This window comes from Furipterus horrens, unplaced genomic scaffold, assembly GCF_987537825.1.
Source record: "Furipterus horrens unplaced genomic scaffold, mFurHor1.1.pri manual_scaffold_4, whole genome shotgun sequence".
Classification (NCBI taxonomy): Eukaryota; Metazoa; Chordata; class Mammalia; order Chiroptera; family Furipteridae; genus Furipterus; species Furipterus horrens.
In genome coordinates this window covers 122,724-150,028 of record NW_028327174.1, presented here as the reverse complement: position 1 = coordinate 150,028, position 27,305 = coordinate 122,724, and the positions used below count along the sequence as shown (strand labels likewise).

Here is a 27,305-nt window from a genome sequence, read left to right as displayed (position 1 = left end):
GTGGGTGCAGGTACAGAGAGCCACCCCCTCCTGGGCCAAGCAGAGTGACAGGCCCCGGGCACAGGTCCACCTTAACTGGGCAGCCCTCTGGGCGGGGCGCACCGCTGATGCCATCTGCGCCGATGGTCTGGGTGCAGGACAGGCTCGCACGCGGTGCGCACAGCTCCCGACCTGCTGCCCTGGCTCCTTGCGCCAGGTTTGCAGCCCAGCACCATGATCCAGGGTGCCTCAGAGCCTGCTGGCCCCAGCTGGGGCTGGGAAGGGGACGGGGACGAGGACTGGGACAGTGCCGTGCTCACCCTGCTGGCGCTGGCTGTCGTGGCTGCTACGGCGCTGGCCTTGCACTGGTTCGGCTCCGGGCAGGACCAGGAGGCGGCACGACCTGCGTCCACAGGCCCCCAAGCCCAGCCTTCTCAGGCGGGAGGAGTTGCGCGAGCCCTGTCACCAAAATCCAAGGTCAGTGGTAGCGTGGAGGGACACAGCTCACGAAAGAGGAAGCCGGGCCCTCCAGGACCCAGCAAGGGGAGTCCAGCTGCTGCAGGCGTCCGGGATCACCAGCCCCTGGGAAGTGGAGATCTGACTGCCACAGCTGCACCTCCACTCAAGACACCTGGCGAGGTGGCCAGTGGGGGGACCTTGGGGCAGCAGCGTGTTGACTCCACCCCAGAAGTCCCCGAAGGTCAAGGAAAGGAGCATCTCAGGCCAGGTGCTGCCCTCCTGAGTGGGAGCAAAGCCGGGGAGACACCTGCTCCTCTCCTGATACACTTCACTCCCCGGAGTCCGGACAGCGAAGTGGAGGTGGAGGCGGAAGCAGGAGGCATCCAAGCCCAGGCGCCGGCTAGTCAGGCCCCAGTCGGCGCAGCGGAACAGGATACCGGCTCCTGGAAACGAGGAGTGGGGCCACCCAGCCCAGCGGAAAGCGGCCCAGGCAGCCGGCGGCGGCAGGGGGGTGACAGCTCAGGAGATCGAACCTGCCGCTCCCCGAAGCTGGATCCCCTCCGCCTGGGCACTGTGGTGAGTGTGTGGGACACTGTGGATGCAGCCAGCAGCCTTTCTGCAGGGGCCCAGAAGCCCCCTCACCCCCAGGAGCTGCCTCCACCAGATTCCGTGCAGACTGGGCGCCTGACAGACGACTCAGAGAGGGGGAGCGGGAAAAGCGGCCCCCAACCAGCCCCAGTTTTAGCTCTGGATTCAGGGGCCAAAGCTGGTGAGAGCAGGGAGGTTGGGCCCTCAGCCCCCAGGGAGTTTCAGGGGTCCCCAGACTCGATGGAAGGCTGGCCCTGGGCAAGGAAGGAGGTCCTTGTCACCAGGAGCTTCATCCAGGCCCCAGGCTCCACAGGCCCACGGCCAGAGGAGCAGCAGTGGAGACGCCCAGCCATGTCCGAAGGACAGGGGGCCACAGTGGCCTCCATTGTGGGGAAGGCTGGGGCTAACACCTCTGGAGACCACTCTTTCAGCTCAGGGCCAGGCAGGACAGAACAGCAAGGGGTCCAAAGTGTTGGAAAAGGGAGAGGATCTCGGCAAGGCCAGAGGGAGCTGAACAGCGGGCAGGCGGCTGGCAGTCTGGGAACAGGGAAGCCGGCCACAGACGACCTCAGTAGTGCCCCCGCGCCATCTTCTTTAACCACAGCCCCCCTATGCACCAGTAAGCCCCTCTCAGCCTCAGCTAATCCAATAGAAGCACATCCCCACCGAGACAACTTACCTGCATCCCCAACCCCAGCTGCAGCCCAAGCTGCAGCCCCAACCCCAGCTGCAGCTGCAGCCCCAACCCCAGCTGCAGCCCGAGCTGCATCCCCAACCCCAGCTGCAGCCCGAGCTGCATCCCCAACCCCAGCTGCAGCCCGAGCTGCATCCCCAACCCCAACTGCAGCCCGAGCTGCATCCGCAACCCCAGCTGCAGCTGCAGCCCCAACCCCAGCTACAGCTGCACCCCTAACTCCAGCTGTACCTCCAACCCCAGCTGCAGCCACAGCCCCGGCTGCAGCCCCAGCCCCAGCTGCAGCCCCAACCTCAGCCGCAGCCGCAGCCCCGGCTGCAGCCCGAGCTGCAGCCCCAACCCCAGCCCCAGCCACAGCCGCACCTCCAACCCGAGCCGCAGCCGCAGTCCCGGCTGCAGCACCAACCCCTGCCGCAGCCCCAACTGCAGCCCAAGCTACAGCCCCAACCCCAGTCACAGCTGCACCCCCAACCCCAGCTGCAGCTGCACCCCCAGCCCCAGCTGCAGCCCCAACACCAACTGCAGCTGCAGCCACAGCGCCAGCCCCAGCTGCAGCCCCAACACCAGCCGCAGCTGCAGCTGCACCCCCAACCCCAGCCCCAGCTGCACCCTCAACCGCAGCCCCAGCTGCAGCTGCACCCCCAACCCCAGCTACACCTCCAACCCCAGCTGCAGCTGCAGCCCCAGTCCCAGCCGCAGCCCCAGCCGCAGCCCCGGCCGCAGCCCCGGCCGCAGTCCCGGCCGCAGCGCCAGCCCCAGCCCCGGCCGCAGCCCCAGCCACAGCCCCGGCCGCAGCCCCGGCCGCAGCCCCAGCCCCAGCCGCAGCCCCAGCCCCAGCCCCGGCCGCAGCCCCAGCCCCAGCCCCAGCCCCGGCCGCAGCCCCAGCCACAGCCCCGGCCGCAGCCCCGGCCGCGGCCCTAGCCACAGCCCCAGCCACAGCTTCAGCCCCATCTTCAGCCGCAGCCCCAGCGCCAGCTGCAGCTGCAGCCCCAGCTGTATCCCCAGCCCCAGCTGCATCCCCAGCCCCAGCTGCAGCTCCAGGCCCAGCTGCAGCCCCAGCTCCAGCTCCAGCCCCAGCTCCAGCTGCAGCTCCAGCCCCAGCTGCATCCCCAGCTCCAGCTGCAGCCCCAGCCCCAGCCGCAGCTCCAGCTGCAGCCCCAGCTACAGCTTCAGCCCCAGCTGCATCCCCAGCCCCAGCTGCATCCCCAGCTGCAGCCCCAGCCCCAGCTGCAGCTTCAGCCTCAGCTGCAGCCCCAGCCTCAGGTACAGCTGCAGCCACAGCCTCAGGTACAGCTGCAGCCCCAGCCCCAGCTGCAGCCCCAGCCACAGTTCCTGCCCCAGCCCCAGCTGCAGCACCCACTCCAGCTGCAGCCCCAGCCCCAGAGCCAGCTACAGCTTCAGCCCCAGCTGTAGCACCTCCAGTTGCAGCTCCAGCTCCAGCCCCAGCTCCAGCCCCAGCCTCAGCTGCAACCCCTACCACCACTAATAAGTCAAGGCCTGCTTGTCAGGAGCCTAGCGTGGCTATCTCCAAGGGCAACCAGGAGGGACAGATCTCAACTAGCTGGGGAAACCTTATTTCAATGGTTCTTAAGAGTCATCCTCTCCCCAGTCAAGAGAGGCCTCAAGGGACATCCCTAAGGGCAGCTCTGGAGGTCTCTGGAGAGCCCAGCACTCCTACAGCCTTGGGGAACAGGGAGTCTGGTTCTCCCTCTGAAAGGGCCGTCCCAGATCTCAAGGACTGGCAGTGCTCCCCAGCTGAGATGGTCACAGGGGCAGGCACAGGGGGCCTGGACGCGGCTGGATTTGAGACACAGCAGAGAAGCTCCGAGACAGACACGGCTGCTGTGCCCAGGGCCCGTGCTCAGGCGCCTGAGGAGAGGAAGCCTGGGCCTGCATCTCCCCCCACTGCCCAGGAGGACCCACAGCCTGTCCCCAGGCCACGGAAACGCAGCATGTGCGAAATAGAGATGGCAGAGAGCTCTGAGCCTACGGTGGGCCAGGTGGCCCCAGTGGAGAGGCCCAGCGCCGCAGGCAGCAAGCCAGCCCTCACAGAGGAGCAGAAAGAGGCCCGCAAACTCATGGTGTTTCTGCAGAGGCCTGGGAGCTGGGGGGCAGTGGAGGGGCCCCGGAAAGCTAGCGCCCTGGCCCGGGAACCAGCAGCTCCAGAGCTGCGGCTGGGCCTGGGCAGCTGCCTGGATGTACTGGCCTTTGCCCAGCAGCACGGGAAGACTGGCCTGATCCAGGAGACCTATGCCTTGATGAGCGACAATCTGCTGCATGTGCTGGGGGACCCAAGTCTCTACAGGCAGCTGAGTGCAGCTGACCGAGAGCGCATCCTGAGCCTTCGGACTGACAGGGGCCAGGCTGTGCTGGGGGTCCTCGTGCTGCCCAGCCTCTACCAGGTGAGCCGCTCAGGGCTCACAAGGGGCCCTCACATGGAGGAGGCTCCTGCCACGGGTCCTGCGCCCCTACCACCTCCATCGCACCTGCATGTATTCAACCCCCAAGAGAACACATGGCGGCTCCTGACCCAGGTGCCAGAAGAGGTCCCACTGCGGGGCTGTGGCCTCTGCACCATGCACAACTACCTGTTCCTGGCGGGCGGTATCCGCGGCTCCGGCGCCAAGGCTGTCTGTTCCAATGAGGTCTTCTGCTACAACCCTCTGACCAACATCTGGAGCCAGGTGCGGCCCATGCAGCAGGCCCGGGCCCAGCTCAAACTGGTGGCCCTGGATGGGCTGCTCTACGCCATCGGGGGCGAGTGCCTGTACAGCATGGAGTGCTACGACCCCCGCACAGACACCTGGACCCCACGCGCGCCCCTCCCCGCAGGCACCTTCCCTGTGGCACACGAGGCTGTGGCCTGCCGTGGCGACATCTATGTCACCGGGGGCCACCTCTTCTACCGCTTACTCAGGTACAGCCCTGTGAAGGATGCATGGGACGAGTGCCCTTACAGTGCCAGCCACCGGCGTTCCAGTGACATGGTGGCGCTGGGGGGCTTCCTGTACCGCTTTGACCTGCTGCGTGGCGTGGGTGCTGCCGTTATGCGCTACAACACAGTGACAGGCTCCTGGAGCCGATCTGCCCCCCTGCCCCTGCCGGACCCCATCCCACTGCGCTGTGCGGTGCTGGGCAACACCATCTACTGTCTCAACCACCAGGTCACGGCCACCTTTGTGGTCTCCGAGGGGACTGCCCAGTTCCAGGCCAAGGAGCTGCAGCCCTTTCCCCTGGGGAGTAAAGGGGTCCTCTGTCCATTCATCCTGACCCTGCCCCCCGCAGACCCATTGCAGACTGCCCTCTGAGCCACTGGGCGCCAGGCCAGTGGCTGCCCTCTCCAGGCTGACCCTGGTGGGGCGAGGCGGGTGGGACACAGGGAGGAGGTGGCTCTTTCTGGGACAACTTCCCATTTCTGTTATAAGCCTTGTGATTTCCCTCCCCCTTCCCCTCCTGCGAGAGAGCCCAGGCTCCTTGCACCTGTGAGCTGGTCACTGGGTGTTCCTATGCCACCCGTGCCCTCCTGTGTGTGTGAGTGCATCCTGGCCCAGTGCCTCAGCTCGTGCACATGAACCCTCTTGAGACAGCGGGCTCCCATGGCCAGGTTCCCCTGTCAGAGCACCAACCACACTGCCTGTGTCCCCAAGGGCCTGGACTTGGCCAGCTGAGGAGTCAGCGACTGCTGAGCTCAGGACGGAGGTGGCCTCCTGAGAGCTCAGAGCAAGGGGCCCACAGGGGGCTGGGAAGAGGGAACAGGAGCAAAGGAGCCCCGGAGAAAACACCTTGCACCTGGGATTTTCTGCCCATCCTGAGGCCTTGGGGAGGGCCTTGGTGTCCTCAGAAACAACTCTTTGCTCTCCTTTGGTTGCTCCTCAAGGGCCTGGAACCCTTGTCTGTGACCCTGCTGTGCTGTCTGTAGCGCCTGCCCATAACCCCAGCCCAGACCTGGCTGGGACCATTGGGTCTCATGCCCCTCTGCAGCCTTGCGGGGTCTCTCCCACCTGCTCAGTCCCTCCACTTCCCGCCCCACCTCCCACCAACCCCCTTCTCAAATGGAACCTGGGTTGTGCCCTAGCTCTGCCCCTCATTAGCCATGTGGACTTGGGCAAGACACCTAACTTTGTGTTCTCACCTGTGAAGTGGGGATGATGGACATGTCACTCAGGAGAATTGTGAGAACATAGGTCACACATATGAGCACCTGGCGCAGCCCAAGATACATAACAATAATGTTCCCCTTTACCCACTTTGGAACCCTCCACAGGATGGTAAATAAATGTGAAATCGGCTGCTTGTCCCACCTTCTGACCTGGTTTGTCCCCAGCTACACGTTTTGCTTGGCACTAAACACACTTAATTCACAGGCAGCATCTGCATCTCACACTTCCCGTGCTTTATTCTCAAGGGGTGCGGACAGGAGTCCTTAGGCTGTGCTTGAAAATAAGTTCACTGAGAAACAAGTGCTGTGCACGCAGCTGTGTATTTGGGCCGCTGTTTCTCTGCCGGGCAGACAAGGCTCCACCTCTGGTGACTGCGCACAGGCAGATGGCTGCCTGGCGGCCACAGGCAGGGCCTACTGTGCGTGCTTGGTCTCACTGAGCAGCACTTGCCAGTTCTTTTCCATCTCTTCCTTGCAGTTGAGGAAGGCGTCCTCCAGCCGGCGCATGGCCTCTGCCAGTGTGGGGTTGGTGCGTATCACCACCATGTCGTAGGCCATCCACGTGACCTGCACTGCAACAACCAGACAGACCCTGGTCAGGCCACAGGGTGGGGTTTTGGCTCTGGAGCACCCTGGGACCCACCCCCAACTGAGTCGCCGATTATCCTACAGAGACAAAGTTGGCCAGCTACTTGTCATAGGGCTCACAAAGCCCCTTATTGAAACTCCTCCCTGCACAGAGCAGTAATGAAGCGTCCCTGGTCTCACACATCCTTACCGTCTGGATGCATCAGCCCACAACACTACAGGGCTGGAGGCTACTCTGCTAGGAAACACTAGGAAAGATTAGAGCAGACACGGGTCCCTACCCACCCACAGTTCACAGCTAGTGGGTGCAGGGTGACCCTCAAGGAGTGATAACCACCACCAAGCTCACCCAGGTGCTCAGGTAGGTCTGACCACTCCTACTCCTGCAAGACCCTGAGCCTCATGTGACCTTGTGCTCAGTGGCTTAGGATGCCTGTCCACCTCCACCTGGGCACCTCTGTGCTTTCAATAAGGCCAATCTAGAGCTCCTTCTTCTGGGAAGGTTTGCTGCATCCACGTTAGGTGTCCTTCGCTGCTCTCCACTGGGTGAACATGTGCTGTTTGCACTGAAACCCCACCTCCATACCCTCCTCTCTGCAGTCCCCACCCCACCAGTGTGGCTCTACCATCTAGAACTACAGAAAATAAGGGTCCTAGCCCTTCTGCATGACAGGGAGAAGTTAGACAAGGTATGTGCGTATCTCAACAGAGAGAGGGCATCTGACTGTACAGCAAGGCCAGGAATCCTTGAACGTTTGAGGCACAGGAGCAGAGCAGCTGAAGCACAGTTTTTCCTCCAGCTCCGCACTTGCTGGCTGTGTGACCTACAACAGTGACTCCAACTTGCTCCCCTCAGCCTTCCATCTGTAAGGGACAGATAGCGTCCCAATTTCATGGCTCCTCATGAAGATTAAATGAATGATAGTCAACTGCCTAGCACATATTAGGTGCTCAAGAAAGAATAAAGTCTTACTAAAAAATAAGTAATTGAGGCATTTAGGGCAAAGAGTTAGGGTAGCTAAGAAATTAAAATGCAAGGGGGAAAAACAGCTCACAGAAATGAATGCCATAAAACCCTACACAGCAGCTGGAATTCCAGCTCTGAATTTCCCAAGGCCAAAGCAGAAAAGAAAACATGCTCAGTTACAAGACTCAGTGACCATCAAATAAAAAGAAATCTGTTGTTTAAGACACTGTTATTCTGAGAAAAAATTGTCCTATAGGTATTTTTTATGAGAAGTATAATGCACTTGAAAACACCCTTGATTATGGTGATTATGAGTCTGTACCTTAAACACAAGGTGATTCTTCTGTGTCTAGTTGCAGTCACGGGTGAAAGAAAGCTGGTGGCATAGCCCCAAAGCACAGCTCGGAAAAGCCAGCTCACTGAGACACCAGAACACTAGAGCAAGTGCGCGGCCCTCTTCTGATTGACCCGAGTGCGATAGTTAGAACACAGAACGGGAAGGACTCGTAATCACCAGGACATCCTCCGGCCACACATGCTCTTGCGTTTCTCGCCCGTTCAGTATTTGATGAGCACCCCCTTCCGGCAGCACTGTACCAAGGCAGCCTCGGCGCCACGAGCGGGAGACAGGACAGGTGCTCCCCCGCCCTCGTGGAGTGTCTCTCCCAGTTGCAGTGGGAGGAGACACAGACATTCGAAACAATTCCAAACGGTGAAGGGTGCTGACAGGGAGACGGGGTGGGAGGAGTTATCACAGACCAGGTGGTAAGGGCAGCCCCCCTCCGAGGACTGGCGGTAAGGCCAGCGCAGTGGCAAAGCCAAGGGCCAAAGCTGGGCAGGGCCCTGAACAGACGTTCTGAGAGGCTCCCCACGGCCCGCCCTGACACTTTGATAACCTGCCAGGTAGGACCAAGCTCCTCACCCAGAAATTAAGAAAAAATGGTCAGGATGTGCGCTGTGAACCCTGACGACCAGGAAGGGCTCCCCGGTGGCTACACAGGCTAAAAAAAGAAAACCACGCGGAGCCTAGCAGTTATTCCTGCCCGGAGGCCTCTCCCTTCACGCTTGCCCTGAGCTATTGCCTGCTGAACAGCCCTCCTTCAGGAGTTCCTAGAATCCTGTTTCAACCAATAGCACTGAGGCTCCTCCCATCCAATTGGAGCTGCACAGCTCCACCCAATTGGAGCAGCTATATTCTGACCAATCAGGGACCAGGGGCGGGGACTTCAGTCTATATAAGCCAGCTCCCCGGTGGCTTCTGGCGAGCACTTTCCACTGAAGAAGACGGGATGGGTTCTCCTGGTGGGACCGGCGCTGCAGCACAAAGACGGCCCCTGCCCCAGCCCTGCCGTGCAGTTTCCTCGTGTTTCCGCGGCACTGCTGCAGCACTCGCCGGCTGTGCTCTATCACTGTGGAGCTGTCTGCACTAAAGTTTCCATTTTTACCGCACCCCAAACTGGGGATTTCTGTTAGCATTTGAATCGGTGCCAGTGAGCATCCAGGGACAGCATCTAGACACAAAACTTAGTAAAGGATGAGGATGAAGTGTCCCAAAAATCTGTTTAGGAGAGGGGAGAGCTAACTAGTGATGCAGCAAGTGGGTTTGCTTTGAGAGCCGGGAAGGTAGAAGTGGAAGACAGAGAGCACAGAGAACGAGACGGGAGCATCAGCAGGCCAGGTGACGGAGGGGGGATGACCAGCCTGGAAGTCACAGGCCACAGGCCAATTCACATCATTGGCAAACTAGACCAAGCACCATCTAAAAATGTAAATGATGAAGTTCTACCTCCCCAAACCTCAGGCCCCACGTAGTCTTACAGATAAGTTCTTATCAAATTTTGAAAGAACAGTTAATGCTTATCTAATACAATTGATTCAGAGAAGGAAAACTCTGATTCCAAAAAACCTCCGCTGCCTTGCGGCATACCTCTTCAGGGGAAAGGCTAAGGGAGTAAACCCCGACAGAAAATCCGGAGCCGGAGTCCCTAAGGCGGTTTGACGTTGTAGTCAACACCGGCAACTCCTGCGGCGCACCTGAAGCCAAGCTGTATCGACTCCGTCTTTCCCTTGGACCCTTCAGCTGCGAAGAGAGGGGGGGTCTGCTGCATGGGCAACAGCAGACCCTCCATATCACCCTGCCCAGGCTCTGTAGCTTCAGCTTCACTGGACAGGACACTCCAGCGTCTTCGCAAGATGTCGATTCAACACGGGAGGAGACAGATACCGTGTCACTCCCGAGTCGGACTGCACAGCCATTCTCGGCGGTGCAGATAGACTCTTAAGAAGCTACACCATCGTCTCTCGAGACGGACGGCTGCCGACGAATACAATTGATTCCAGAAATTAGGAAAGGAGGGAAGGCTTATAATCTCACTATATGGACTGGTGTAACTTTTTAAGAAAAGCATTTTACACAAGTATTTCATTCATATTGTAGAAAAATTGAGAAACAAAATAAAAATATAACTTTCTCTAAGCTCAAGTTATTTTAAAACTGAAGACAATATGAGAAAAATTATAGGTTTGTCTCACATGAATATAGATGTGAAATCCATCTAACCCAATCTAACAGTGTTAAGATCATGTTATGATTAAGCAGAGTTTGTAAAAGAAATTCAAGGATGGTTGAATATCAGAAAACCAATCACTATAATTAACCACATTAATAAATAAAAGGGAATTCATAAGAGTATCTCACGTAATGCAAAAGAGGCAGTTAAAAAATGTTTAATACCTCTTTTTTTTTATTTTAGACAATCGAACTCTAACAAATTAGAAATTAGGCGACATCTTGAACTTACTAAAAGCGATATACCATAAACTTACAGCAAACATTATACATAATGCAGAAATTGTGTATACGTTCCCTATAAGATTGGTATCAAACAAGGATACCTCTAATAATGTTATTGGGATTGGAGGTGCTGGTAAATGGAATAGAAAAAAAAGAAATAAGTGGTGTAAGGATTGGAAGGTAAGAGAGAAAACTATCAGTATTTGTAAATTGTAAAAATATATATGAAAGAATAAAGGTCTAATAACTAAGTCAGTCTTAAAAAAATAAAAGTTAAGGGGGGTATATGCCCTATTAGGTATCAAGACAACTTATAAATCCCTATTTTGAGAATAGTGTGGTACAGACAAATAGACCAATGGAAGAAAGTAGTAAGCTTGGAGATAAACCTAAGGATGTACGGGAATTTAGTATGTGATGAAATAACACCAAAAATCAATGAAAAAGGACAGTGTACTCCAGATGTATTAAAGATGTAAATATGAAAGATAAAATGACATTTACAGATCAGAACTTAGCACTCACATGTCTCCGTCTCCCCTAGACAAGAAAGTTGAACGCCTTAGCTTGGCATTGTAGACCCATCTCACCCTCAGCCCTTCTCTGCTTGGTCCACCCCCTGAGCAATCCTGCACTAATCTGGCTCCTTGACTACCCCAGGCTTCCACTCATCAGCACATGGCCCTGGCTACCTCATCTGCTGGTTGGCCCTCCCTCTCTACCCTCGCCCTCTCTGCCTGCCTGTCTGCCCAATCTCCACTGCTTTCCTAATGCTCTGTGTAAAGCCCCTTCGGCCTCCCCAGCAGTCAGCCTCTCATTTTTCTCTCCTCCCTTTCCAGTACTTGGTATACGCTCTTAGCATTTGCCAGATTACAATTTTTAATATAAAAATAAGATGTATTTTAATTTTAATTTATGTATTTAAATTATAATTAGTCATGTTGATGTCTGTTTCTGGCTTCCACCCACTTCTCTAATGAAGAAGCATCTCTTCAACTTTATATTACTATTATAGCACAGAGTAGATGCTCAGCAAATGCTGTTAAATAGGAGAATATTTAATTAGACAAAAGGAATTATATAGCTTATAGAAAATGAATCACAGAACATTTTAAAAGGGTACTTGTAAAAAATATTTTTAAAAATATAAGTACAAAGGCAAAAATATTGCAAACATTTCTAGATAGAACTTTTCTAAAGTGGGTTGTAATAAATGGAGATTATTTTCAAACTAATAATGTCTTTAAAAACTTTCTTTTTTAATTTGAGTATGGTGTGCACACTTCCTAAAATTTTTTTTAATTAATTTGTTTGTTTCTTTCTTTTATTTTTATTAGAGAGAGAGGAAAGGAGAAAGAGAGGGAGAGAAACATCACTGTGTGGTTGCCTCTCACTCGCGCCCCCAAAACTGGGGACCTGACGTGAAACCTAGTCATGTGCCCTGACTGGGAATCGAACCAGCGACACTGGCTCACAGGCTGATGCTCAATCCACTGAGCCACAGCAGCCAGGGCCTAAAATTTGTTTTACCTTATGATTTTTTCTAGCAAAACTTAGGCTCACAAATTATAAGAATTATACATATTCTGAATTAGAAAGAACAAATTAATTATAATGGGGAGGATACAGTCAAGATGGCAGCATAGGCGGACACGGCTCGCCTCCTCGCACAACCACATCAACATGACAACTAAAATACAGAACAGTCATCACTCAGAACCGTCACAAATCGAGTGGAATGCAAGTCTGACAACCACGGAAGCAAAGAAACCACATCCAGCCAGCCAGGCAGGAGGGCCGCAGACGCAGAACAGGCTACCTCCTCACCCACGAGTGGTGGAAACGTCCGGGAGGGGATCTCAGGAGCGAGGGGTCCCAGCCCCACACCAGCCCCCCAGCCCAGGACTCCAGTGCCAGGAAGATAAGCCCCCACAACTCCTGGCTGCAAAACCCAGCGGGGACGAGTCGGTGGCAGAAGCTGCTGGAGCCCCAGGCAGGTCCTCCTCAAGAGCCCCAAAGCGGACTCACCTGCTCAGACGCACCCCTGAGCTCCCGCACCAGGTGGCAGCTTGACAGGCCCCAGTGGCACCCAGGGAGGAACCGAAGAGCCCGGCATCGAGGCGAGCAGAGGCCACTGTCCCTTTAACAATCCCACCCCACAGAGCCGGCCGGCTGGTGCCACACCTGAGACCCCATCCACCCGGCTCACACTGTTTGCCCCGCCCTGGAGACCCCCAGAGACTCTGCCCACCCGACTCACAGACCCACCCAAGCTGTTAACAGTGACTCGTCCCCATGAACGGCTGGTCCCGGCTCCTGCTGCACAACGTCCTAAAGCCTCTCAGAGCAGCACCAGCCTGTGTCAGGGAGCCGCAGGCCCGGCACTGGCAGCACCTGCCTAGATTCACAGCCTGGCTTCGCCTGGGAACCTCCAAGCCCAGCACCAGCAGCAGCCACCTCAGACGGCTTTCCAGCTCAGGCAGGGTGGCCCGGACAAGACACAGGTGGGGGCTGACCTTGGCCTGCACCACCCGGGGACCCCCAGGGCCAGCGCACCCGGTGGACACTACAGACCACGCCAGAGCACCACCACCCTGCCCCTGCACAGCGGACCCTCCACGGAGGGCGGAGGTGGGTGGTCCGTGGTCACAGCCAGGCCTTGCAGCTGCCTGGCCTGGGTAAACCCCTCCCACTGACCTGCCAACAGCAACCAAGGCTCAGCTACAAGAGGAGGGTGTACTCAGCCCACACGAAGGGCGCACCTCGAGTGCCCAGCTTGGGGGATGGGGGGAGGCTGTGCCCCTGGCCCCTACAGGACACCCACTACATGAGGCCACACGACCAAGACACAGAGTCAGAGCAGCTCCACCTAATACACAGAAGCACACACAGGGAGGCTGCCAAGATGAGGAGACAGAGAACATGGCCCAACTGAAAGAACAGATCAAACTCCAGAAAAAGAGCTAAATGAAATGGAGATAAGCAATCTACCAGGTGCGGAGTTCAAAACACTGGTCATATGGATGCTAAGAGAAATGACTGAGTGTGGCCACAATGTAAAGGAGGACGTGAAGGCTATACAAAGTGAAGTAAAGAAAAATATGCAGGGAACCAACAGTAATGAGAAGGAAGCTGGGACTCAAATAAATGATTTGGAACAAAAGGAAGAAATAAAATTCAGCCAGTACAGAAAGAGGAAACAAGAATTGAAAAAAGTGAGGAGAGGCTTAGGAACCTCTGGGACAACTTTAAACGTGCCAACATCTGAATCATGGGAGTGCCAGAAGGAGAAGAGGAAGAGCAAGAAATTGAAAGCTTGTGTGAAAAAATAATGAAGAAGAACTTCCCTAATCTGGAGAAGGAAATAAGACATCCAAGTCCAGGAAGCACAGAGAGTCTCAAACAAGCTAGACACAAAGAGGACCACACCAAGACACATCATCATTAAAATGCCAAAGGTTCAAGATAAAGAATCTTCAAAGCAGCAAGAGAAAAGCAGAGAGTTACCTACAAAGGAGTTCCCATAAGACCATCAGCTGATTTCTCAGAAGACACTCTGCAGGCAGGAAGGGACTGGCAGGAAGTATTCAAGGTGATGAAAAGCAAGGACCTGCAGCCAAGATTCCTCTATCCAGCAAGGCTATCACTTAGAACGGAAGGGCAGATGATGTGCTTCCCTGACAAGGTGAAGCTAAAGGAGCTCATCATCACCAAGCCACTATTATATGAAATGTCAAGGGGACTTACTTAGGAAAAAGAAGATCAAAACGATGAACACTAAAATGACGACAAACTCAACTATCAACACCTGAATCTAAAAAATAAAGACGAAACCCCACTCAGCAAACCAGATCAGGAGCAGAATCACAGGTGCGGGGACCACATGGAGGGTCATCAGCTGGGAGGGGAGGGGAGAGATGGGGAATCGGTGCGGGGACCGAGAAGCATAACCGGTTGGTACAGAACAGACAGGGGAGGTAAGAATAACACAGGAGAGGGTGACGCCAAAGAGCTCACACGCCCGACCCACGGACATGAGCTAAGGGGCTGGGGCGGCTGGGGGACGGGGGTGCTGGGCGGAGGGGGCAGAGGGGAAACCGGGGCCGCTGTAACGGCGTAACCGACAGAACAGCCGGAAAAGGAAACGGCGGCGCGGGGTCTCCGCTGCCGGGCACCGCTCAGCAGGGACGTGCTGGTAGGAACGGGCTGCCCGTCACTCCTTCCCGGAGACGGAGGGTTTGCTCGAGTCCCCCGCCGCCTCGCACGGCTGCCCCGCTGCAGGCACCGAGTCGCGGGCGGGCCGCCGCGATTCCGCTCCCAGGCCCGCGTTCCAGCCGGTGGCCCGCGCTCGGGTCTGGCCCGGCGCCCAGTCGGCACCTCCGCGCCCAGGAGGCCACCGCCGGGCTGCGGACGCCAGACGCCGACCCGCAGGGACCAGACGACAGCGTCAGGCCCGCGTCCGCTGTCACCCCCGCGTGGCCGGCAGGCGTGGGGCCGCGCCTCACCTACCTGAGACCTTCTCCATCTCCTCCAGGACCTTCTCCAGGTCCCGGTTCAGGTCGGACAGCAGCCGCAGCACGTCGTCGTGGTCGTTCCGCGCGGGGCCGGCCGCGGCCATCTGGAGGGACGGGCAGGGAGCCGGCTGAGAGGCGGCCGGACGCCGACGCCGCCTGCGAGGCCTCCACCCTGCGCCGTCCGGGGCTGAGGGGCCACGGCCGCTGCCGGCTCCACGTGTCCGCGAGGGAGAGGGGTCGGCGCCTGCGCGGCGGGCCGGGGGTGGGGGTGGGGCCACCAGGGAACAGAGGCCCGCCGTCCTGAGGGGCGGGGCCGGGGGACTCGGTGAGGGCTGCGGAGACCCGGATGACAGGCGAGGCGACAAGGGTCTGGCGTGAGGCGCGGAGCACAGCCGGGGTCCGGAACGCCCCGGTGGGGGGCCGCTCTCGCTTACCTCCTGCTCCGCCAGCGAGGGGCCCACTCGCCCCCCGGACTCCGTCAGCTTCTTCTCCCTCGCAGGGCCCGGGCCTCAGAAGCCTCCTCTGAAAGACGCCCGGCCCCTTTCCGTTACCGGCCCCGCCCCCAGAACTGACCTCTTGTCCTCATTGGCTGGCGCTCCGGAGCGCAAAGGGCGGGGCTGCCAGCACGTGGGCGGGCTGGCCCGGACTCCGGCCTCGAGAGCTCATTGGCTGGTCTCCAGCGGAAAAGGTGGGGCCACCCCAGGCTGGTCCCGGGGCAGGAGGCCTTTTTCTATCGGTGGGCCGAGACGGGACCGTCTTAAGTTGGTCCTTCCCTCACGGTGGCGAGGGAGAGCCGGCTCGGGCCGGTCAGCACGCAGTACCGTGGGCACCTGAGCTTGTGTAGAACTGTGTGCCTGATGCCTACGCATTCGGTTTTAGAAGACGTCCCGCAGTGGGAAGAGAGAAGCCTCAGCGGGCCTCAGCGGAGCGGTGCCGAGGCTGAGGGAGCGCGGAGCTGGGAAGAGAGGGCGCTGCCGGTGCCACCCTTGGGTTCTTCCTCCCGCCTCCTGGCGGTAAGGCCCTGCGCACAGGCCCGCCCGCTGGACGGCCGCGCGGCCGGCGGCCAGGACGGCACTTGGCACGGCAGGTGCTCACAAACGTTTGTCGAGCGAATAGCTGGGTGCCCGAGTGTTTGCAGCCTTCGTGACTGCCACGCGCTGCTGTCACTGTGGCACGTGTCTCGGAGGAGGAGGCCGGGGCTCGGGGCGATGAGGCAGGCGGGGCCCCGGTCCGTGCTGCTGGGAAGTGAAGCGCGGCTTCCAGCCCGGGTCTCCCAGCGGCCGCCGGCGTCTCGGCAGGAGCAGGCGGGCCACCAGGCAGGGACAGGGGGCGAGCTGCTCCGCCCTTCGAGAGGCCGCCCGCACCGCTGCGGGGGGGGGGGGGGAGCAGGCCAGAGCGGCCCCAAGGGGCTCCGTCTCTAGAGGGGGCTGGGCAGCGTGGGAGGCGGGTAAGCAGAGCGGGACGTGGCGGAGAGGCCTCCCTGGCTGCCGGCCGCGGCCGTCGTTCGGATGAGTGATGAGGGAGGCATGGGCCGGGGAGGTGGTGGTCACGGTGGAGGGAAGGAAAACCCATTTAGAAGGTAGACTTGACCAGGCTTGTCACGGGCAAGTGGGAGGGAGAAGGAACGGGGTAGTGGCTGGAGGGCGACGCCACTGGCCGAGGTGAGGACGAGGAGGAGGGCAGTCAGTTGGGAAGGTTATGTGCTGCATATTGAAACACCTTGTGTTTGAAATTCCCGACAAATCTGGGGCTCACCGAATTTTCTCTCAGGGGTTCTGATCCTTAGCCCACTGACGGCAGAGCAGCAAAAACAGCTAAGTGGGGCCAGACCGTTCTGGGCACAGAGCAAGTCCTCATCTGTCTACTAAGGAGTCTGCTGCTTGGGCCACCAGCTTGGTCCTCAAGTTGTCCCTTCCCCCCTGTGAGTCACCCTGCACCCTTCCACGCCCTCTGCCGTGGGCTTGGACTGCCCAGGAAAACACGGGTCAGGAGTAACTCTAGTGGGCAAGGAAGGCAGCTTCAGGGAGCGGTTTTCCAGCCTGAGGAAGGCACCGATTCTAGGCAGAAGGTTCTGTGAAGGAGAAGGCAAAGGTGTGGATGAGCTGACCGACGTCAGGGAGTGCGGCTGGGGCTCCAGGTTCTTGGGGAGCGGCAGAGGAGACTGAGACCAGTTGGGCTGGAATTGAGGGGCCTGGAGCCCACAGACGTCAGTCTGGTCTGTCCGTGCCCTTGGGCTTCTGAAACTGGTTAACTGTTCACCGTTTCCTTTATATCCTGGGCACAGAGCCAGACTACATGTCCCTGCCTGCCCTGTGACATGAGTCCTGGATGGACGTGCTCTGTGGCACCATCAGGCCAGGCCCAGGAAAGCCTCCGAGAGTGATTCTCTCTCTTTCTTCCCTCCGGTACCTGCGGGATGCTGACGTCCAAGGCGACTTGGGAACTAGCTGAGGAAGCCAGGACCTCGGGACCTCGGTCAGCATGTCTTTGAATCATGGTCTGGAGCAGAGTCTATCTCAGCCAATAAGCAGAATTAACCCTCTGCTGAGACTTCAGGGTTTATGTTACGATTGCTAACTTTTAACTAGTGCAGATCCACAAACCCATGGGGCACAAGGAGCTCGTTTGGGTCTGGCAGGTTCTCACCAGAAGTTTATACCCTGGTTATTCTAACCAAGAACAGATCAGATAACTTTGGCTGAACTTCAATAGTAATTAAAAGCCAGCTGATAAAAACTGCTCATTGCTCTCCCAGGGCTGGGCAAGCTGATGTGTCCAGAAGCCTCTCCCACGGACCCCTTCCCAGGGTAGGCTGTATGGGCCCCCATAAGGCAGAGGTCTGTGATGCTGCCCTCAAAAGACCAAGAAAGCTGACACAGCATGCAACGTTGTGTGAGTGTCGGAGTACTTCTATAAGTCTCTCTCAGAGACTCAAGCAGTTAGGTGCCTCTGCCCTAGGGCCCTTCCATGTGCTCTTGGGACTTTAACTGCCTCTAAAGCTGTCGTCAGGAGCCTAGGTCTCATTAGCTTTTATGTTTTCAAGAATCTAGGGACATTTCTTATACACACGTCAAAGTCAACATTTTAAAGTCTCGTTTAATCATCCTGTTACCCAGAGTAGGAAATGTGAATGGTCTTCGAAGCCTCCCTGTCAGATTTGTGGGGCCAACCATGGATATTCGTAGCTTCCTGATTTGCAATTGCTTAGCTTAAGTCACGTCATTTTTCCCAGCTCTGAGCAGTGCCCTCCAATAGGTGTCCTTTCTTCTGATCCTTTCTTCCAATACCATCCCCAGAGAGATCTCATTAAAATTTAGGACCGAGGATGTCACCTCTGCTCAAACCCGAGAGGCTTCCCCCATCACTCAGAGAAGCCAGAATCCAGCCTACGAGCCCCTGGCCACCACTCCACCCACCACCTCATCCTGTCCCTGACCCCACACCAGCCAGGGGCCTCCACTCCGTCCCTCACTGCAGCAGGCACCAGCCGCCTAGGAGCTTTGGCTCTTGCTGTCCCTCAGCCAGGAACCTCTGCCCTCAGGTATCTACATGTACCCTCACCTCCCTGCCTTCGCCATCCTGTCTGAAACTGCCCCCCCCATTGTTCCCCTCCCTTGCTTTTCTCCTTAGCACTTAGCATTCTCTGCCTTTTGGTGATCACTGGTCTCCTCACCAGACCCTGACCCCACAGGGAGGAACACTTCCCGCCAGTTTTGCTCACTGCTGTATCTCAGCGCCTAGCGCACCGCGGTACTCAGTAAGCACTTGCTAAATGGATGATTCCCAAAACCTCTAGGCTTCCCTGCCAGCTACTCCATCCCTGGAGTCAGGCCTGCCTCACCTAGCAGTGAATTCCACGTGGGCAGGTGGTGCCCTGCTCACCACCAAACCCCAGCGCAGAGCCGGGGATGGCGGGGTTCATCGGGGAAGGCCGAGGACTGCACCCAACCCACTCTGGTTCTTAGCACTTACCAAGTGCTGATATCCAGTCGCTCTGGCAATGGAGTGCCTACTGGCACTTTCCATGAAGGTTATTTTTTGCTTACTCTTAGTTTAATAGAGAAGCTGATCTGAGGGAAGCAGCATAGGTTGCTCTGGACCACCCTGTGTGCCCTTCATGGACAGGACCACTGACACCAGGCCCAGGTCCAGTGGCAGCTCTGAGGGCAGGCCGAGGCCCTGCAGGGCTGTGCTCATGTGCAGAGGGCACGCACATGCGGAGGGGAAGCAGGTGGCCCTTCTCCCCAGCAGATAAGCAGAACTGACCCTAGGGAACAGGTGAAGGTTCTGAAGCAAGAATTTATTCCAAATGCACATAGTGGGTGTGGACAGTGACCTCAGCAGAAACACATTTCAAACAGGTCACAGTCTCTGTCTCCCAGGCCAGCCCAGCCCTTGCCACCGCTGGCCTGAGCTAGGGCAGGGGAAGGGCCTCCTAGTTCCCAAACAAAACACAGGAACCTAAGGACTAAGAGAGAGTTACATAGCCTTATGTTTATTAGTATCTAGCAAGAAAAAAAAAAATCAAAATTCCCTCCCTGCTCCAACCCCACCTCTACCAGGTGGGCCTTGGGAAGCAGCATTGGCCAGGGGAGCACCGGCTGCCAGCGCTGTCCTTAGAGCCTGGGCACCTGTGCATGGCCCCCCTGGTGCCTGCAAGCTGACCCCAGGCCCATTCCTCCACACGCGGGGACGAAAGGGCAGCTGGCCTTTCTCCAGCCCTTAGCTGTCAGCCTTGAGAACTTGGAAAAGATTGGCGATGTCCAGCAGAGCTTGACGGATGTGGTTCCCAAAGCGCTGGGCATTCTGCAGGAGTCAAGAGCCCAGACCAGCCTTCAGGCAGGCCCCTGCCCCTGTCCCCACAAACAAGGACCCTTCCCTGGCCAGACTGGGCCCAGCTGGCACCCTCTCCTCTGTGGGGAACCAGTCCTTGTGGTTTCGAGAATTGTAGCCTAAGCCGTGGAGTTGGAGGCAGCTCAGCCTCACTCCTCTGGTCTGAGCAGACACTCACCGTCTCTGAGCTTGAGAACTTGCTGGAGACGTGGAAGAAGATGGTGTCCTCGCCTGCGATCATGTAGGAGACCCCATAACCGTCATCCGCCACCTGAGGGCAGCAGGAGGCCGGAAGCAGAGGTAAACAAACTTTGAAGATCTGAAGCCAACTGAGGCTACACAAAATTCCCAGGAAGGGCGCTGCCCCCAGACACTGCACTTTCCCTGAGGTCAGGGCCCCACCCAGGAAACCAAGTGAAAACCCAACAACTGCCCTGCCCATTTCCCGGAGATCCAGGACCTCAGGCTTCCCTCAAGAGCCTCAAGGGCCTTGTCCCAGGTGTGTCTCTAGAATGGCGAGGAGGAGCCCACGTGAGTGAGTGTCCCGGAGCTGCACACTGCAGAGGGAAGCCTGCCCTGGGCGCCGTCATGCTCAGCAGGGCTGCTGGCCCAGGTTGGGGCCCAGGCAGGGCAGGTCGAAGGCTGTGCTCTAGCCCCTGGTCTGACCTCCTTGAGGCCCTGCACTCTTCGCTGAACCGCGCCCCCCAATCCTACCTCCTCATTCCCCTTCAAGGGCACTTACAGGGCCAAAGCCCCCGCCAGCACCCAGGTGATTGGGGTACTTGTTTGGGTCAAACATGCGGATCTGGAACTGAGCCGTCTGGCTGGTGGAGAGGCGCCAGGGTTCTGAGAGCACCTGAAGGGGGAGGCACAGCGGTCAGGGGGCCTGCGGTCGGCACACGCCTGCTGACAGGCGGGGCCTGAGCACCTGCGGGAGCCAGGCAGGAGGAACGCAGGGCAGGCCCTCGCTGACTGCTGCCCCTGGTCCCCCCAGCCTGTTCTTACCACTGCGGCATCTGCACGAAACTCTGACCACTTGTGGAGGACGCCCCTCCCGCCTCCTCTCCTTCACCTTCTTCCTCCATGGGCTCCGCCCCTCCCCTCGGCTCCCCTCCTGCTGTCCCCTCCACCCAGCGTGCTGCCAGCCTGAGTCCCCCTGGCCTCTCCACTTTTCTCAGCAGCGCCACCACCACCTGCCATGCTGCACACTTGTCTGTCTGCCCCTCGCACAGGCGCACCAACTCCACTCGGTGCCAGGACAATGGGCCTGGACGAAGTGTGGACGGGAAGCCTGCCCAGCCCCTCGGTCAGACAGAAACAGGCTGAGAACCAAGAGATGAGGCCACAGGGACAGAGGACACAGCCACCCACAACACTGACCTCCGCCAGGAAAGGGGAGTTGACCCCCAGGTACTTGGAGACCACGTAGAGGCAGAAGAGGTGCCTGTCGATGCCAGCCCCGGTCATGGCCAGGCGGTACATGCTCTGGTGCTTCTCGGAGGCTTTCCGGAAGAGTTTCTGGAGATCTGCTCTCTGGGGGGCAAGAGTGGAACAGTGAGGAGTAGCCCTAACCCTCTAGGCAGCAGGAGTGGAAGGTCACCTCGCTGGTGGCCATGGGGGGCTCACCGTGTGGGACCCCTGTGCCATGGCTCGGACAAAGGCTGTGGACTCGTTGGTGCAGGAACGCACAGTCTCAGTCCGTCCCTCACGGAACAGTCTTGTCATTGAGGCTTCATATGTCAGGCAGAGCTTGCCCCTGTCCTGGGGAACGCAGAGGGGTAAACTTGGCAGGTGGACCCTGGGGCTGCCCTGTGCCCGTGGCACCGGCGGGGCGCCTACCCGGAAGTGTGCCAGCTGCAGGGCGATCTGCACGAAGGCGTCGGGGCTGGTCCGGCACTTCTTGATAAGGCCTTTGCCGAAGGGCAGGAACTGGAAGCAGTAAAGCTCCACGTCGTCTGCCAGCGCCTTGGCCGCCTGGTAGGAGCTTTCGATGGCCGCCTGGCACTGCAGAGACATGGGAAGGGTCTGGGGGCGAGACTGGGTGGTCTAGGCCTCGACACCTCCAGCGCAAGAGGCACTAACAGGACGGGAGGCTCACACCTCACAGCCTCTCACCCACCACCTGGCCCGGAGGTTGGTTCACCCTGGGGCCACGCCCCCTGTGGGCGGGGCTAAGGGGAGGGGAGGAGGCAGCAGGGTGTCCAGAGACTTGTCGCTCCCGCCTGCCTGTCCCTGCCCTGCTCAGCCTGCGCACCCGCTCAGGTATGTCCCACTGGAGCCGCTGAGGAGGTGGCAGCATGGGGTTCGGTTCACCCAGGCAATGCCCTGTCTCCGTGTAGCCCAAGTGGAAGGTGTCGGTGCCCAGGACAAACTGCAGAGAGAAGGCCAGGCTGAGGGGCTGTCCTGGTCCCTTGCCCTGTCCCTACCGCCTGCCCTGCAGGACATTGCTGGGCTTGTTACCTCCCAGAGGTGCCCTATGATAGGGGCGTCTGCCCACGAGTGCTCTGTGTTGAGGCCCAGCTGGCCGTTCTTGAAGGCCACGAGGGTGAAGGACTTGTCAAACCACCTGCAGGGACAGGAGCCCGTGAAGATGGAAGGCAGGGGAGGAGGTGGGCAGGGGGGCGGGGGGAGGCCTGGGGCAGCGGGCAGTGGCACCTGTTGTAGCAGTTGCCATGCAGCAGGGCCTTGCCATAGAGGCTGAGGCTGGCCTCATCCCCAGGGTCATAGCAGTGACACTCCTCGTCCAGGACCACGAAGAAAGCGGCACGCTCAATGGCATCGAGAGCCACCCTGTTCCTGCCGGAGCTGAAGAAGGTCTGGCGTGCCTGTGCCCACTCCACTCTGGGGCGGGAGGGCAGGGTGAGGGCACCGCCCAGGGCCTGCAGCTGGGCAAGGCGGGGCTGCAGGCTGTCCCAGAAGGAGTCCCTGCCTTCCATGCACCCCCCCAGGCTGCCACCCAGTTAGAGGTGATGGCAGCCACCCCACTGCCATTGCCACCAGTGTCGGGACAGAGGACGAGTGCTGGGCAGGCCCCTCCCTCAGCCATGCCTCTGGCCCCAAGTCCCATGGTGGCAAGCAAGCCGAGCCCCGCTCTTCGGGGGCTGAACCTCAGCCAAGACAGCCCTGCCCACAGGGATACCTTCCACTTGCAGTGAGGGCTGCCAGCTTCTCCTCCCCGGGCTGGGGTGGGGAAGGGTCGTCCAGGATTCTCTGGAACTGCAGCTCCAGCTCCCGGGGCTGCAGCAGGCGGGAGCCCTGGTAGACCCACAGCTTGAAGAAGCGGCCTTTGTGGTAGACGGCCACGTGCCTGCTCTCTGCGAGGTGCTGTAGCACGTCTGTGACGGAGGCCAGCGTGCGGGCTGAGGCAGGTCAGCGGAGGGCGGGGAGCACTTCCCTTCCTGACAGGCCCTGGCCTGGGCCCCCCAACTGTGTGCTCGCTTGGTGGCCCCTGCTCAGCCAGGCCTCCTTCCCAGGGGCCAAGTGGCCCGCTGGGAGCCAGGAGGGCCTGTGTGGGGTACCTCCATACCTCTCCATTATGCCAACAACAGTCCTAGGAGGCATTTCATAGAGAAGGAAACCAAAACTCGAGGAGTGGCACAAACTCCCTGTGTCAGAGAAGCAAGCTTCTGCTCCTGTCCCTGCCAGACCCCCGGAGAGCCTGCCCACCTCCAGAAGGGACAGCAGCACTCTGCCGGGTGCTCCTCGCTCAGGATGCCTGTCCTGCCTGGGAGCCCCTGCAGCGGGACTCAGGGACCCAGCATGAGCGTCATGCCTGCACATAGCAGGTGCCCAGTGTGGGTTGGAATCTGGCTGCCTGACACGTACACACCCGAGACAGAGAGCACACTGGTGATGAACAGGCAGTAGGCACCTAGCCATGGCGGGCCCACAGCTGGGAGCAAGGGGGCTCTGTCCCAACGGCCCCACCGTGGGTGCTGTGGCCGTACCTGTCTCCTTGCCTGGGATCCGAGTGGTGTTGAACATCCTCTCCATCTGGTAGGAGCACATGGGCACGATGCCCAGGGCCATCACCTGGGAGGGGGTGCAGCACGGCTAAGACGGGGCCTCCTCCCCCGTCTGCCCTCAGCCCAACACCACTCACAGGCTTGATGTCCTCACGGTCCAGTCTGCGGCGGTATGTGATCATGGCGTGAACCACGTTTCCCAAGCGGGCGGCCTGCACATCTGTGTTCCTGATGAGCACGAAGTCCTACGAGACAGAGCCACAGGGCAGCTGTGACAGGAGCAGGGTGTCACCTGGTTTCCCTGCCCATGGCCCGAGGGGTATTGTCCCTTGTCCTCAGCCTGCTCGGCACTCACTGTCAGGTGGCCTGCCAAAGATGAATGCCCAAATGACCACGTCCCTCCTCGGCCCCAGCTCTGACCTCAGCTGCTTTTCCATAACCTATTTGTTCACGTTTTGTTTATTTTTCTTTGAGAAAGGGGTTCGCCCACTAGAAAAACTGCTTAAAACCCCAGGTACAGATCAGTCGTGTGTGTTTCCAAGAGGACAGGTTTGGGGAGGAAGGGGATCCAACTGTAACTCAGGATGGTCTCCGGGCAGGGGGAGAGCGCTGCATGGTCCACGGCTGGGGCAGGGGGAGGGCCAGGCCCACGATGGAGGGGCCAACAGCGGCCTCCCAGCTGCTAAGAGAAGCTCTGGATCCACAGAGTGACACAAAGGAAGGCCTGTCTAAGGAAACTCCCTGGTGACAGCATCAGGACAGCTGAGAACCCATGGCCAGAAGGCCACTGAGGAACCGAGGGAGCACACAGCAGAGCCTGGGTTGGGCTGCGAAGGGAGCCCCGGGGGTCCTGAGAGCAAGTGTTAGGCTGCGGGGCTGTTGGATTCTGAACCCTCAGTGTCCCCATCGCCTCTAAGCTGCTCCCTGACTATTCTCCTGGGACCTCCCCACTTCCCCTCGGGCCTCACTCCAGATTCTCCCCTGGCCTGTGGAAACCACCACCAGGGCTCTGGGCTGTCCTACGGGCCCTCTGCCCCGAGACCTGCAGCTGGGGACAGAGCTGAGCACACAGTGCCCCGTGGCTCTCCTCTTACCATGACGTAATAGTTGCTGTTCACCATGAGGGGTGTCCTGCTGCGAAGGTAGATGTACTCTTCCCACCAGTCACTCACCTGGGGGCAGCCAGGAGGTCAGGGCTGTGGTTAGGGCAGGGTGGCAGCAGCCGGGACGTGAGGTGGCTGAAGGGAAGCTCAGAAGGGGGACTCACATAGTTGGTTGCCCACCACGACTTGAGTACCAGGTACTTCTGCAGCCTGGGGGCAGTCCTTTCCTGGAATTCCTTGGCCAGGGTCTCCATGCGGTGATACTGCTTGTTATCCAACAGGGGCCGCACAGACTCCAGGTACTGTCCAGCCAGCTTACCGTCAGCGTGGGGGCCGGACGGCAATGGCTGTCTCTGTCCCGCCCCTGCTCTGACCCCAGCCCCACTGCTCTCGAATTCACTCTTTGAAGGGGAGAGTCCCTCATGGCTGGACAAGTCCTCAGCCCAGCCTACCCTGCCCGTCAGGATGCCTGGCCCAGGCCCTCACCCGCTGAATTGTGGCCGGCACACTGGGCACAGGGAGCTTGGGCAGGGACGTCTGGAAGCTGTACAGCATGGGACGCCCTCTGGACAGAAGGCGGACACACATCTGTGGGGCAGAGCAGAGCATTGGTCTGGGAAGCCGTGAAGAGAATGGGAACAAACGAGCAAGCACTGAGGAGCTGGCCCCACGTTCTCAAAACAGGACAAACCCATTCGCCAGGCACCACTGCCCCCTGCTGGTCCCCTCTAGTTCAGGACCCCAAAGGAGGCCCCTGGGGTCTCAAACCAGATGCCTAAAGCCCTCCACCAGCTGCTCACAGCCCAGACTTTGGTGAGGCGGCTGGTCTGGCCATGCATCTCAAACATCCAGCCGTGGTAGGAAAGCAGCAGCTTCAGGGTTTGGCGGAAGAAGAAGATGCCCGTCATCCAGACCCCCGTGGAGAAGATGGCCATGCTGACCAGTGCCCGTGTCTGTGGGGTCTGGTAGGGGCCGTATCTGTCAGAGAAGGGGAGAGGGCTGCAGGGGTCCGCTGGAGGCCAGCCTCGGAACACTGCCCCTGTGGTCTCCATGGCTGTGAACCATCTTGGTGGAGGCACTGAAGGAGAACCACATCCCTGGCCACACTCACAACTAAGTGCAATGCACACACGTGCACGTGGGATGGAGACTGTGGCTGCCAGGAGAGGGCTGCCCCTACGGCCTTCGATGGCTACCATCCTGGGTCTGCCTAGCTCAGGAACCCCGACCTTGAAGCCCACCCGACCTCCTCTGTGGCCCGTTCCTCACCCCTCAGGGAGGTGTCTCTGGATATAACAGACCAGCCCCTTGGAGATGTCCACATTGCAGTAGGAAGAACCCACTGTTGTCATGACGACGACCAGCCAGCTGGTGGGGCTGCCAGGATACACACCCCTGAGGATGCCATTCTGTGGGGCAGAAACAGGTGCGCTTACCAGCAGCAAGGGAACCCGTGTGAGGTCCGGGTCTTCACCTGGAAGGCTTTCTCCTTGGGTCCCTGCTGCGCCCTTATTCCTTCACGCCTGGGCTTCCCCTCCTCCTCACTCCCACACCTGCAGCACCCAACTGCTCAGTGCCCACTGCTTGCACACCTACCTCCCCTCCACACCTTGAGCACCTCCCTCGTTTCTGCACTGCTAGAGCCTCTTCCCCAGCAGAACTGCCAGCCAAGGCAGGTGTGGAGCTCCTGGACACTGGAGCAGCTCATGACACCTGGCCTCCGCCCCCAGAAGGCTCTCCCTTGCACCTGGCGGGAGGAGGCCAACAGAACCACCTGCGCCCACCTTGATGCGAATCAGACGTTTCTTCCAGGCGTTGATCCCGGACAAGTAGATGTGTTTTAGGGCCTCCCGACTGAGATGGAAGTCAAACCCATCCGGGGTCACGGTGAACTGGAAAGCCACAGCCTGGTGCGCTTCCGCCATCCTGGGGGTTGGCCGGCACCTGGGAGGGGGCAGGGGATGCTCAAACAAGCTCAAGCCTACCCCGCCCCCACCGAGGCCCCGCCTGCGGCCTGCCCCTGCCCCCACCCTGCTAGCGGCCGCCCGCCAGCGCCCCAGGCCACCCCTCACCCCACCGCCAGGACCTCCAGCCTGGCCAACGGCCCGAACCCCTGCGCCTGCGTTCGGGGCAGGCCCTGCCGCTGTGGTGCAGGGGTCAGGTAGGGGGCTGTCAAGGCCTTCACAACGTCAGCATCCCGGAGGACAGTGAAGGGCGGCCTTGGGCAGAGGCGAGAGGTGCACCAGGAAGCCTTGCTGTGCGGTGCGAGGCGTCTGGGTGCTCCCAGCCTCGACCGCAAGGGGCCTCCCACGTCCTTGCCCCCGCACCGCGTCTGAGCCCGGTGGGGGTCGTGTTGCCCCCAACTCCACTCACAGCACAGCTCGGGTTCACTTCTGTCTGCGTGCGGGGCCAGTCGCTCTGGCCCGTGTCCCCACGTCCTTCAGGCTGGCCACCCCTGCCCCGCCTTCACCGGGAACCCGACACCAACTCCCAAATTTGGGTTCAGAAAACAGACGCGGGGCGGCAACCAGACTCCCCTCCCCTCCACGGTGGAAATCAGGGTGGGAGAGCCCCACTTCTGCGAGGTGAAACTGCTCAAAGGTCCGGGAACCTGGGGGTGGGGGCGTGGGGGTGGGGCAAAGGGTCTCACGTGAGGATGGTG

At 59.0% G+C, this 27,305-nt stretch overlaps 3 protein-coding genes across 4 annotated transcripts; 1 reads left to right on the top strand and 2 right to left on the bottom strand.

Moving 5' to 3' along the window:
* The first annotated feature begins 213 nt into the window (after positions 1-213).
* On the top strand, positions 214-5,969 carry KLHDC7B (kelch domain containing 7B). The gene is made up of 5 exons (XM_090272180.1): positions 214-1,481; positions 1,679-2,337; positions 2,390-2,617; positions 2,720-2,856; positions 3,229-5,969. Exons 1-5 carry the CDS (start codon positions 214-216, stop codon positions 5,026-5,028), a joined length of 4,092 nt encoding a protein of 1,363 aa, XP_090128306.1. The 3' UTR covers positions 5,029-5,969.
* A 146-nt stretch (positions 5,970-6,115) lies between these two features.
* On the bottom strand, positions 6,116-15,621 carry SYCE3 (synaptonemal complex central element protein 3). 2 transcript variants are annotated; one of them, XM_090275302.1, is made up of 3 exons: positions 15,316-15,621; positions 14,738-14,846; positions 6,116-6,451 (listed from the first exon to the last, which is right to left on the bottom strand). In XM_090275302.1, the coding sequence occupies exons 2-3, from the start codon at positions 14,844-14,846 to the stop codon at positions 6,294-6,296; spliced, it is 267 nt and encodes an 88-aa protein (XP_090131428.1). In that variant the 5' UTR covers positions 15,316-15,621; the 3' UTR covers positions 6,116-6,293. The 2 variants fall into 2 exon arrangements, with proteins under 2 accessions (XP_090131428.1, XP_090131427.1); XM_090275301.1 differs by lacking the exon at positions 15,316-15,621 and adding an exon at positions 15,177-15,239.
* A 3,400-nt stretch (positions 15,622-19,021) lies between these two features.
* CPT1B (carnitine palmitoyltransferase 1B) lies at positions 19,022-27,261 on the bottom strand. Its single transcript, XM_090272193.1, has 19 exons — positions 27,017-27,261; positions 26,428-26,587; positions 25,913-26,052; positions 25,444-25,621; positions 25,130-25,231; positions 24,808-24,945; positions 24,635-24,712; positions 23,678-23,785; positions 23,523-23,607; positions 22,715-22,910; positions 22,231-22,416; positions 22,036-22,141; positions 21,830-21,946; positions 21,415-21,579; positions 21,202-21,336; positions 20,956-21,108; positions 20,318-20,431; positions 19,754-19,846; positions 19,022-19,548 (listed from the first exon to the last, which is right to left on the bottom strand). The coding sequence occupies exons 2-19, from the start codon at positions 26,566-26,568 to the stop codon at positions 19,465-19,467; spliced, it is 2,319 nt and encodes a 772-aa protein (XP_090128319.1). The 5' UTR covers positions 26,569-26,587; positions 27,017-27,261; the 3' UTR covers positions 19,022-19,464.
* Positions 27,262-27,305: the final 44 nt, after the last annotated feature.

Coding starts and splice junctions, on each gene's coding strand:
- KLHDC7B (XM_090272180.1), top strand. CDS start 214: ATGATCCAGGGTGCCTCAGAGCCTGCTGGCCCCAGCTGGGGCTGGGAA. Junction 2,618..2,719: donor AGCCCCAGCCACAGCCCCGG/CCGCAGCCCCGG, acceptor CCCCAGCTGTAT/CCCCAGCCCCAGCTGCATCC. Junction 2,857..3,228: donor CAGCTGCAGCCCCAGCCCCA/GCCGCAGCTCCA, acceptor CCTGCTTGTCAG/GAGCCTAGCGTGGCTATCTC.
- SYCE3 (XM_090275302.1), bottom strand. CDS start 14,846: ATGGCCGCGGCCGGCCCCGCGCGGAACGACCACGACGACGTGCTGCGG. Junction 6,452..14,737: donor GGAGATGGAGAAGGTCTCAG/GTAGGTGAGGCG, acceptor TGGTTGTTGCAG/TGCAGGTCACGTGGATGGCC.
- CPT1B (XM_090272193.1), bottom strand. CDS start 26,568: ATGGCGGAAGCGCACCAGGCTGTGGCTTTCCAGTTCACCGTGACCCCG. Junction 25,232..25,443: donor GCCTCACCAAAGTCTGGGCT/GTGAGCAGCTGG, acceptor TCTGCCCCACAG/ATGTGTGTCCGCCTTCTGTC. Junction 22,911..23,522: donor GATCCCAGGCAAGGAGACAG/GTACGGCCACAG, acceptor CCTCCGTCACAG/ACGTGCTACAGCACCTCGCA.